The 12,525-nt window shown below is 42.7% G+C and overlaps 1 protein-coding gene across 5 annotated transcripts in view; it reads left to right on the top strand.

Annotated features, from left to right (window-relative positions):
• The window catches only part of ehbp1 (EH domain binding protein 1), a 133,327-nt gene that overhangs the window by 60,849 nt on the left and 59,953 nt on the right, over nt 1–12,525 (top strand). For all 5 annotated transcript variants that reach the window (XM_051076468.1, XM_018661288.2, XM_018661310.2 and 2 more), the window contains 5 exons: nt 1,009–1,187; nt 1,928–1,976; nt 7,918–8,745; nt 10,232–10,273; nt 10,576–10,722. In XM_051076468.1, the coding sequence (XP_050932425.1) occupies nt 1,009–1,187; nt 1,928–1,976; nt 7,918–8,745; nt 10,232–10,273; nt 10,576–10,722 (1,245 nt within the window). The remainder of the gene's footprint in view (nt 1–1,008; nt 1,188–1,927; nt 1,977–7,917; nt 8,746–10,231; nt 10,274–10,575; nt 10,723–12,525) is intronic.

Raw genomic sequence — 12,525 nt, 5'->3', positions numbered from 1 at the left:
GGAGACATGAAAGGTTAACTCAAAGGTTTGAAGGCTGGAGTCTGGTAGTGTGTGCAGTGGTGCCCTAATATTTAGCCTAAAAGCTTTAAAAAGCTACACTGTATATTTTTAAAATATTCACATTAAAAATGTTTAAAATTTCATCTTATTTTGTGTAACAGTAATAAAGCCTTTAAAAGTCAAATTTAGCTTGATGAACTTTAGACACCCTGCTTTAACATACTGTGCCATGTAAGAAAATCTCTCTCATTAGTCATGTGTTAATGTCATTGTCTTGCGCACAATAGTAATATGCACTTGGATTTTGAACATATTTCATAGGCTTTTTTTTTATCTTTAGCCTCTAATGAATTAAATCAAATCTCAGTAACATTTTTAACATTTCTCTCTAAAATGATCAGAGAGAATTAACCCATATCTATCGCTCCATAACCAGATTAGTGAATAGCCAGAATAATCAGAATAGCATTGGTTCTGCTGGCCCATCAGAGAAAGACCAGTGTCTCCATGCCACCAAGGATTTGTGAGATTTGGAGTCTGGGAGAGGAAAGGCTCCTAATGGTGAAAGCTTTCGACCCAGATAAGACTTCAAAGGCGGAGCTAATTAATAAGATGTTTACATTATCCACGGTCATACACTGCTTTGTGAATGACCCTGCATTATGGTGTGTGTCTGCGTGTACGTGCATGTGTGGGCTCTTTGTATGTCAGTATGGCATGCTAATTGGATGGGTTGAGGTTGCTAAGTAAAACACTGAAAGGAGCGTAGACCTGGAGGGATGGGGGCGGAAATGTGAGCAATCATAAGAATAAAATGTATGAAATCTTTATTACAAATGAAATGTCTTTCAAACTGCATTATTATTTTTTTATCAGTGCTAATGTTTTTTGTCCTTCCTTTTCTTTCTCCTCCCCTCTTGATACTTCCTTCTCTGTGTTCTTGTCCAATTACACCCCTTTAAACCCTCTTCCTCCACCTACTCCTCTTCCTCCTCTCTATGCCTGCAGCCTAGCCCCGTCCCGAGTCCAGTTCTGGGAGGGAAACCAAACGCGAGCCAGTCTCTGCTGGCCTGGTGCCGCGAGGTCACCAAGAACTACCGTGGCGTGAAGATCACCAACTTCACCACCTCCTGGAGGAATGGGCTGGCCTTCTGTGCCCTGCTGCACCACTTCAGACCTGACATAATGTACGAAACACACAAAAACACACACATACATGAGAAAATACTGAAGAAGTAAAGATTTTTAGATCTCCAGAAGGTCAAATTTATATTAGATTAAGATGCTTCCCCTTTGCCTCTGTTGGTAACTTGATTTCATATTTGCACAATTAACCTGTTGTTATGCTGTGGCCTTTTATCCATCATTCCTGTCAGTGTGTTTGATTAAGATGACAGATGTGTACACACTTATTCAAGCAGATATGGCATTCTCATATTTGAATAGAGTTTCATGTTTGCCGCGAACACTAATCTCATTCTTGTGCGTACGATTAAAGTCCTGTGTGAAAATATTGAGTATTCTCTGTGTGTGTGTGTAAGAAAGAGAGAGAGAGATATATACTTAAAAATTTAGTATAAATTGTGTGAATGTAACTCTCAAAAGTACAGCACATGGAAAACCTGCAGCCCCATCAAGAGAGCAGACATGAAGATAATTTATCAAAACCCTTCCCTGTGTACACGTGTGTATGTGTGTGTGTTTATGCTTGTGTGCCTTTGCACTTCGGTGTGTTATTTTTACATATTTTCCACTCTATTGGTTCTGTTGATTGCACTGCTATGAAATTGCATGTTACAGTTCTAATGCCATTACATGTGACGCATATTTAAACACACCTCTTTCTCTGCCGTCTCTCTGTCTCCCATTTTCTCTCTCTCTTTTTCTCTGCTTGCCTCCTCTCCATCCCTCCCCACTGTTCTTCCAGAGACTACAAGTCGCTCAATCCTCAGGATATTAAAGAAAACAACAAAAAGGTAAGAGGCAGCCACCGCTGGGCCCTTCACACCACTTAGCTCCCTCCCATCCACATCTCCGTTTGGCCTTATTTAGAGATCTGCCATTAATCCCTGGATATAGAATATATGTGTGTTTATGTGGTTACGGGGGGAGGGTGGAAACACAGATGAAGGCAGGCAAATGCGTGCTCTCAAAATCACACACATTCACTACAGCCAGAATGTTCAGCACTTTTTATAAGGCGTTCCCCCTGCTGTGATGTGTGTACATGGCCGTGTGTGTCCAAAGCATGACTTAGTCACCTGGCAGAGGTGAGATGGTATCTTAACTCAGCAACCTGCTGGGAGCTTACTAAACTACTTCTGCTATGTGTGTGTTGATGTCAGTGTGTGTGTCTCTATATTAGGAGCATATTTGTCTTGTATTGATTAGACTGTTTTGTTTGTATGTGTGTGTAAAACAGTGTGCAGGAGAGTGTGTGCATGTGTTTATTGGTTTGTATGAACTGTTATCCATGTTGGCTTGTGTAGTACGGCCTATCTGGTTTCATGCCTCCTCTCTTCATTCTAAGAACTTAAGAAATCTCAACCCACACATAAGCACATGCCCTTACACCTCAGCTGAATAACCCATTCTCTTAATATGGCAAATGTACACACAACTACATTTCTCCTTGTCCTATGTCATCATATCTGCACATTCACAGTTTGAGGTGCAGGCTCGCACACATCACCATTTCCCCTCTGTCCTTCTGGCTCTCTGCACGCTCATTCCCTTTTTTCGTGCACACTTGCCAAACACACAGATGCACACTACTGTTTCCCCCTTTCACTCTGTTACTACACACTCACACACGTATATACACACAGACACACAGACGCCCTGTCCCCTCGCTGGCCCTGAGGGCTACATAGAACGATATGCGTCGGGTTCCTGCAGCTTGATTTCCTCTTCTCATATACACTCTGGCTCAGCGATAACCTCTGGTGGCCCTGTTAGGCATGAATGCTACCCTGTTGACAATAACCATAGTGGAGGAAAAGGGAGAGACCCAATCCCATATCTGCTAACTGCCCCTCACCCCCCTCCAGGTGCTCAAGTAGCCCTGAAGAAACTGGTTAGATATAAGTAATATGGGAATATGCCGTAGAAGGTGATAGCTGGTGAATAGCTGCAGCACTGTACCCACTGTGCTGCGACTACCTTCTCTGTAGAGATCTACACCTGGTGCTGATGTACATTTGGCCAAGCAAGCTGTTCCTTTGCAGTGCATAGAGGAGACACTGGGAGATATCAGCTGCCACCTCCTGCCAGTGCTCATGCATCCCTCAAGAATCTGGGTATATACTGTATATATAGTATACTATAAGATATGCATATATGACAAACAAGGCATTAGCTAATAAATGTGTGTTTTTATTATTTTTTTTAACATTTTCCAGAGGTATCTGCCAGCCCCACAAGAGTCTGAAAATGTCAGTAAAAGTTTTCCACTTATAAAGGCCTCAAGTCCAGGTATTGGATGTCATTTTTTTCAGGGTGTAAAATGTGTCCTTGTGGTACATCTACACACTCTTACACAGTTTTAACACTTCAAAATAATGCGAACTGTTATTGTAAAGCAGGCTAAACATTCAGAATCTAGTTTGATGTTGATTGTTTTCGTTGATCAGATTAGGTAACATCAAACAGGTGAAAATCAACAAGGAGCTTAGATAAGCAAAGCAACTTTTATTTGTTCATAACCATGAAGTGGTTGATTCTTATAGATTTATCTACCAAGAACAAATATTACCAGCATTTTGTGCTTGATGAGTGTTATTTTTTCTGTGGTTGCAATGAGTCAAACAGACAGTTTGTGCTCCTTTATTTTGGTTCTTGCGTTAATTTCCATTTTCAGTGACAATAAAATCTGCATATAAACTAATTTATGCCTTATGTGAGATGTGCAGTTGTTGTTGGTATGTTTCCAGTAGTGCTACATAACTCTAAATGAATTACACTTGGTGTTGCAGGTGACAGTGACTGTGAAAGCCTATGGGTTCAGGCAAAAGGAGAGAGGAGTAATGCATCATGTGGTGTCATGTAGCACCCTGAAGGTGTTGAACAGAGAGAAGGGTGTCCATGATAGTGCCTGCAAAAAAAGAGAAACCACTCACACCAGGCACAGGTGAGGATAGCATAGCATGGCATGTTAAGGACCCCAAAGAGCAAGCAAGGAAAAAAAGACTGAAGAAAGAAAGCGAGAAAAAGAGGGGTAAAGAAAGAAATTAAGAGGAAATCAAAATGTGATTTCCAAGAATGAAAGACAATGATGAAAAGAGACTTCTTCCTTATCCACAGTGTTGTATAGAGTTGCCTCATAAAGAGTTATTAGAATGTATAGAATTTATTGAATGGATGGCAGAAATGGAAATGTATAGAAACGACAACTATCTCTGCTTTTCATGGCTAGTTGATAGACATGCCCCCTCCTCCTTTCACAGTCTGTCTGTGAGGAGTGATTGCAATGAGCCCAGACTGTGCTGAATTATGACAGATAAGGACAATCAATATTGGGGGTTTGTAGGGAAAAAAAGAAAGAAGTGAATATTTAGAACATGTACAGCCTTTGAAATGATCTATTATCATTGGATATGTGTATGTATGCTACTCTGTGGATGATTGTGAATGTATTCATGCATCGTCTGTGCATTTTAGGAGTTTGCATGTTGAGAGCTCTGGTGTGTTTGGATGGCTTATTCTTCTGTCTTGTCTGTTTTGTGTGTGTCTGTGTGTGTGTGTGTGTGTGTGTGTGTGTGTGTGTGTGTGTGTGTGTGTGTGTAATGAGGCCAAGGAGAAGTCATTTGTCATGCCATCTGATAGTGTAGCACCAAGCACCAGGCTAAAGCACCCAGAGCACAGCCGTGAGGGGTTGGGCTGAGGGGAGGGGGTGTAGATGATTGACAATGATAGATAGCTGTCAGTCACTGAGAGGGAGTGGAGGGGGAGCAGGGAGCAGCAGCCTGGGGCAGGCAGCGGTGACATTTAGTCCAGACCAAACGCTTTGTCAGTTGGATGATGGAAAGTGAGAAAACTAGATATTTTTCACAATACTCAATATTCATATTGAACTGGGGCATTAATCGGTAACTACTAAGAAATACTGAAGATGAAGTTTGTAAAATGTAATTCACAGAGCATTAGGGTTATAGCTGAAATCAATATGGAATATGATACTATTTTTTGATGAGGATATACATCATACTGTGGGGAATGTTTGCAAGATGCACTGTAATTTGTTCCATTAGACAAAAACTACTCATACATGTAAAACCAAAACTGAAACAATGGGTATGATTTGCTTGGAAGCATTAATTTATGGTTTTGTAAGGAAGTAACACAATGATGATATGACTCAATTTAAACTCTATAAAAGATAATAAGATTGCAGAACATTAAATTTAAAGTAATGACATTTGATTTTCTTGTGAAAAAAGGTATAATCATCCTCTATGTTTCACCTGTTAGACATTCATCATCCCGCTGCTATAAATACTCATTAGGAAACCAAATCTCCAGCTGAAAATAGTCCCCAACAAATGCAATATTTACTCATGTGAGTAATGTTTGCTAATAACTACAGTGCCCTTCCATTTCAGGAAATAATTTTGCCTTTTTTTTATAAGAAGGTGTATATCTATTAACCATTTTAAAGAGTTATGTTTTTAGTCAGAGCCAATGGGCATGAGGTTGAGTGCTACAGACTGAGTAGAGAAGTAGGGTCAGAGTGGTTTTGGTATTTTTAAATACAGAATATTACCACCCCTGTTCTTTGACTGCAGTTCCCCTAAAAACAACAGGTCTTCCCTCAGTAGTCACTAGTGTCTCAGTATAACATGATCAGTGTTCGTCAGGCTATAAGAGAAGATATAGGAAGAATAAAGCATGACACTGAGGTCAAAAAGACTGTAGCACACGTCAAGACTAACATTGACCCTGAAACAAAACCTAGCTTGAGAGCTTCCCTCCCTCCTTCCTCCTTATACAGCTCTCACTTTCTCCCACTCTCGCTCTTTTCTCTCTCTCATTCTTTCATTCTGTCCCTTTTGAGCAGCAAAGTTGTCGCTCTCTTTCACAGCCTACCCTGGGCGAGAGGGGAACAATACAAGCACACTTTGCTCCCCTGAATACGTGTTAGAAACCCAATCAGGCCCTCTTATTCCCCATATTCTTTTTCTTTCTTTTCTGTCTTTCTTTTCTCTTTCATACTCCCTTTCTGCCAGGCGAAAGAGGAGGGGGGGACTTAAACAGGCTCGCTGTAAAGGCAAACTCCTCTCTGTTCTCCCTTTTCTTTTTTCCCGCCGTCAGTTCTTTCTTCCTGCCTTGTCTTTGCAAGCACAAACACATACACCACACACACACTCACATGCACCTCATTTCCCTGTACGAGTATAGATGTCCCACCCATTGTTACCCTTTCCATCAGTAGAAAGGGACAAAAGAGGTGAGAGTGAAAAAGATTTCTCTTAACAAAAGACATCATAATTGATTGTAAATTGAGGAATATCTCTCAGTTAAAAGCACCAGCTTCTTATTCTCCATTTCTCTCTTTCCATTCTCATGTCTCCAGTTCTCGCTCTCTGTTATAGAAACAAGTGCATTTGGAGAAATAAGATTAACTACATTAACCAGGGTTTGAAACTTGAAGGTCACTGATTGATTATCCTGAGCTGTGTCCAAAATCACTTCCTTATTTCCTGCCCACATGATAAATGGTGAATTGAGATTTCCAACATTAGAACTAATCATAATTTTGCAGTATCACTGACAAGGGTTTTTGTTGCTTAAAGTTAGATTTATACTTGACACAAGCAGTTAACAGCAATCGTGCTGATTAGTAGTTCAGCATAGGAGAAATGGCAGAAAGAAAATAGACACACTTTCAGTGTCTTCCATAGCAGTTACAGTTGAGGTACCCATGACCACTTTAATTTGAAGTTGCACCATTGCCATCACTTGAGACAGTAGTTTAACAAGAAATATCCCACATCTAATGGATGAATGCAATGCAGGGACTTAATGAAAAATAATGCATGCTTAATAGACCGCTTTCCATGGATAAAGTAAAGTAGTAAGATGGTCTAAAGTAAGAAGATGGGCGAAGGGGGGACTTATATTGAAGCAGGAAAGGGCTGAAAAAGAGCAGGCTCTTCAGAAACAATCCCTAGGATAAATACAGGTTAAAATACATGGAGTGTTTGGAAGTCAGAGAGGTAGACCGAGAGAAAGAGAGAGAGATTGATAGACTGGGGAGATCTACGGAGGCAGTGAAACAAACGAGCACTGCAACAGGTTGGAATTTGATCAACACTATCAAGCAGGCCAGATACAAGCTGCGATACCTGGGAGAGATGTATGCGGAGGTGTGTGTGTGCAGGAATGGAGGTAATGTGTGTGTGCTGTTAATCTATTTATTTACCTGTCATTGGCTGCGATAATGGTTTTCATCCCTTCTCTCTCTCTGTCTCTCTTTCTCGGTCTATCTGGTGATGGGGGATTGGGTTTCGTGTGTCGCTTGATAATCAAACCTGTATTTTCTCATCAGACTCTAATCAGACCAATTACACGCGTGACGGAGAGCGTGGGCAGGTTGATGTAGGGGAGCGATAAGGACACACACACACACACAGACTCTCATACACACTCTTTGGGATTAAGCGCTCTGTCTTGGGGTATCTGCGTCTCTTATCGGGGACAACCATCCCTGACATGACCTGTCAGCAGTCACGCCAAAGATGTCTCTCACGCACAAACACACATGGATCATGCATGCAATGCAACATGCACCAAATACAACCTATACATTTTTCCCCAAAATTTGCAGGTACGTACCACTTGAAACATGACAGTGGTTCTGTGAAACATATGAATCTATAATAAAAAGTTTGTTTACTTTTGTGTTTCTTTTTTTGGCAGGCGTATGATGGCTTTGCAAGCCTTGGCATCTCCCGTCTCCTGGAGCCATCTGACATGGTGCTGCTGGCTATTCCTGACAAGCTAACAGTAATGACCTACCTGTACCAGATCCGGGCCCACTTCTCCGGTGAGGAGCTCAATGTGGTGCAGATAGAGGCCAACAGCAGTCGGAGCACATATAAGGTGGGCGACTTTGAAACCGACACAAATGCCTCCATAGGCCAGGACAAGTTCTATGCTGAACTCAACGACGTGCAGCACCGCCAGGCTGCATCTCAGCCTGCTGCATCTGCTGGCGGTTTTAACACTGAGTCTAACGGCACTAAAGCCACCGAGGAAGAGGTGATGGAGCCAGGCTGGAAGGCTGAAGTAGGAGCAGTTTCGGCCAGCTTGGCGACAGCAGGGCCTTTGCAGTCCTCACCTCCTGTCCCATCACCGCGCACAGTATTAGCCGGCATAGCAACAGACTCGGCCCACGTGACACCGCCAGGCTCTGAGGACAGGGGGAATCTGCTCAAAGCCAACACTTTAGACCTTAGTGAGTTACCACAGAGAGTGGAGAGAGAGATGGAGAAAGAAAGACAACAGAAGGAGGAGGTGAGAGAGGACAGAAAGGAGGGAAGTACAGAACCAGGGTCCCCTACCAGGAGAGGGGCTTCTTCCTCCTCCTCCTCCTCCTCACCACCCCACCAGAAACTGGGCTTCTCCTATAACAGGGACGCTGACCTCATCAAGAAGAAGAGGGCCAGCCTGCGCCACTCAGAGTCTGAACCAAGCTCAGACACCAGCTCTCCTCCAGTCAACCACACAGACATGCCTCCCAAACAGGTAAACACCCAGAAAAATAATGGCATCAAGATGAACACTCAGTGAAAATGTAAAAATACAGTGTGAAGAGTCCAGTTCCAGAGTGCTACATACAACACAAAAAAGATCTTATTATAGATATTTCTGAAATAGAGAAGCTCTTTTCTGTCAAAGTGCACATGCAGACACACATACTGCTGAGATGTTGAAAACAGGAAAGTGTTCAGTGTTCAACTAGTGTTTTGAATATTCATAAACAACTCCTTTAAGGGGTTTGTAAGAGATTAATTAAACTCTCACATCTAATTATAAATCCTGTACCTTAAACAACCTCTGGATCAGTCTGTATGATGTACACTAATTCTCTTCTTGCTGCTTAAGTCAGGTATTAAGATTCTGACAGCGTTTACCTGCAGGTACCTGCCTGGCCCCTAAATGGATTGTTCAGGTTTTTATCCTTGCACCCTGGCTTTGATTGAAACTTTCACAGCTACATCAGTCATAAGACAGAGGATGCGGTTCACATTCATTCCCTCCTGGCACTCACTAAGCTTCAAATCCCGACCTCGTTGATGCCATTGCAGAGATGACCGTACCGAAATTCTCCCCGTTCTGCATTAGATGTTGTCGTCACCTGTCTCGTTGCTGAGACCCAGACACTTCGAGGCCGGGCCGTTAACCTGTGGCGACTATAGAAAGCACCCAGGAGAACCCCCTGCTTTGACATTTCATTATATTTTTCATTATATTTCTCATCCCTTCAGTTGATGGCAGTTGGTGCCGTGACTGCTCAGGCGTGGCGACGCTTTGCGCGGAGCACACCTCATCTCGTCTCTCTCACACGCGCTGGCATGCACCTATGTGCGTGTGCACAGTCACAGTCACACACAAACACACATGGAATACATTGCTGCTTGTGTTGGTTAACCCCAGATTACCGCTTCCTGTTTACAAGTCGAAAGGTCACGGGGCAGGCGGGGGGGCAGCTGACAGCTATGACACCCCATTTTGATCTGCTGTTATCTAGTTAGCGGGATGCATCCTCAGCTGCTACCCAGGCCAGATTTGACTTGTTGAAAGGATAAACATGTTTCGGTGTTATTAACAGCTTGGCTGTAATATTCCTCTGTCTAAGCCAAATGTAAAAGCTCTGTTTGCTCTGTTTGCACCCCCTTATAACACAGCCAGGATTACCTTGCTGATAAAATTCTAAGCTAGGTGTGTTTTTTGCTTTCTTGTCAAAGCCGTCATGCTCTCCACACCACTGGGCCCAGACAGGGCTCTGAGCCCAGCTTGTACGCTGGGCCATAATACCAGAGTGCAGGTCCTGTATATCATGGGGAATATTCCCTTCTCATACCTTTGTCCCTGCTTGTCTAAATCCTTTTCTACCACTTCCTCCTTACTGTACAAGAAATAAATGTAACTGTAACTCTTAACAGCCAGTCCAGAGGTACTGTAGATATCTGGTGGAACACCTATTAATGTTTTGTTTTCTCTTTCAAAGGAGTCAACACCTGCCCCTGTATCAAGTCCCCCAGCTGAGAAGGCTGAGTAAAATTTTTGCGAGTAAAACTTTTTTTTGCATAAGTGAATATAATATACCTATGCCATCATATCTCTACAGTTAAAAACAGCTTTTTCACATTATATGCTTGCAAAGAAGAAAGTGTATCAGAATCCGCAGGGTCTCATTTTTTATATCCAACTTGTGGGCTTACTTCATAGGTTTGACTGAAGAAAGCATATTTATTTTTAATTATGACGGGTTTTATCAGAACTGATTTCTACCCAGTCCTGGTTATTGTCTCAAGCATTGTTTTTATCCGATCACACTCCCTCTATTTTCAGAAGGTGCTCTCTCGTCAAGAGGAGCTGAAAGAGAGAGCCAGGCTCCTCCTGGAGCAGGCCCGCAGAGATGCTGCAATGAAAGCCGGCAACAAGAACGTCCCCAACTCAGCTGCGTCTGCACCAACCAGGGCCACAAATGTCTGTGATGTAAGTCAAAGTGTGTGTGTGTGTATGTGTGCATGAACTGAAGAATGATATAGTCTAAAAAAATACAAACAGAAGGTCTGGAGGTCGGATTGGTTAGGATGGGGCAGGCCTGACCTCTGCTTCATGTAGTAGCTGAGTTTCAGTTGTCTGTCCCTGCCTCTTTCCTTCGTGCACTGGAGTGTTGTACAGCATCACCTCAGTGTGCAGGAACCGCTACTAGAGTGACCACCAGCCTTTTCAACGCCCTCGTGTCACTTCCACAGTTCTGTATTTGCTGCTCACTACACTTGCAACATGCTGGAAAAGCCTGTCCAAACTGTCTCATCCTCTGGCAGTCCACTTTGGTAAATCCTTTATGAGGAGGCTTTGAGAAGGAGAGAAGACTTTTCCTTATTAACTTCAGCTGAGACTCTCTTATGGGCTGCTGAATGTCACAACCTGAACATGTCAGTAAGAAAAACCAAAATGTGGATGGACTCCCTCTCTCCCTTTTCTCTCTATAAACATTTTCCTCTCTTTCAGTCCCTCTCTTAAGTCATCTTGACTCTGCACAATTTTTATGACATCCTGACCAATTTTGCTGCCCCCTCACTTTCCCTGAACACCAAGTAAATGTTGTACACAAACACCTGTCAGCAAAAGTATGATCATGGTAAAGGGGGGGTGGGAGAATTGCTGCACCGAAGCAAACTAGACTAGAGGAGACACGAGTGAAATTGCCAGCTCTGAACCGAGTACGCTCCACTGAACATAATATACTGGGAGTGGGAGGGGGCACACTGATGGACCAGGAGTTATCCTGGGAAAGCGCCATGGTCAAATCCTCAGTGACGTTTCCAAATGTTTCAGAGAAAGGAAAGGGGTATACGAAAAAAATACTGGTCTTGTGAGAATTGTGACGACAAGGGATTTGAGGGTAAAATGAAATAAATACCTTTTGGTAATGAAATATCTAAAAGGCAGCAGCCGCATGTCCCTGCATTTGCTGCCTGAATCCTTAAAGAGAAATATGCCCTTGAATTAGATGTTTTTTAAAGTGTGTGTGTTTGTGTGTGTGTGTGCATGCTTATGCATTTAAGTGTGTTGTCAGTGTTTGTAGGCATGCAAATGTGGGTTCATGTCTGCGTGCAGGCCACAGGAATAACCATTTCAGCATAATCTAAGGAAATAAATGAGGACCTTCCAAGGACTGGTGGCGTTAAAAGTCTTCAGAGGCAGAAAGCAAATTAAAAGAGTTCTTCAAAGCTGTTGCAGCGCCGATATATTTCCTTAGCGACAAAAAAAGGTCCTCTTCCGTCCCTTGTTGTGCAGCAAGATGGCTGACTTCACTTAGATTAGCTCCTTAAAGTAGCCCTCTACTCTTTCTCTCTCCCTCTCCTCCTGATTTCCTTACTCATTTCCAAGGACAATTGGTTAATAACCCCCCACACACACACATATACACACACTGCTCCCATGCATAAGGGAAGGAGGGAAAAGAGGAGGGGCAAGAGGGAGATATTGAATTGTTTACACTTTTTTTAATAGAAAACATTGATCAAAGGAATACAACTGGCCTTGAGGCCAATGTGCTGATAATTGTTAGTGATTCAGATTAGATTACTTGATGTCTTGTTTTGATTAGCGTGAGTGTGTGTGTGTGTGTGTGTGTGTGTGTGTGTTCATGTTATCAGCTGGAGAGGCCCAAGCCGTTCCCATTTAACTCTCCATCCGTCTAAGTAGGTACTTTGCGGTTTAGCATGCATAAGGTATAATTTAATTCAATTAAAGCAGGCTTCATTCTTCCAGGAAAGTGGCTAATGT

Source organism: Lates calcarifer, linkage group LG16_LG22 (genome assembly GCF_001640805.2).
Source record: "Lates calcarifer isolate ASB-BC8 linkage group LG16_LG22, TLL_Latcal_v3, whole genome shotgun sequence".
Classification (NCBI taxonomy): Eukaryota; Metazoa; Chordata; class Actinopteri; family Centropomidae; genus Lates; species Lates calcarifer.
The sequence above is the reverse complement of the archived record's forward strand: the minus strand, read 5'-3'. Positions and strand labels throughout refer to the sequence as shown.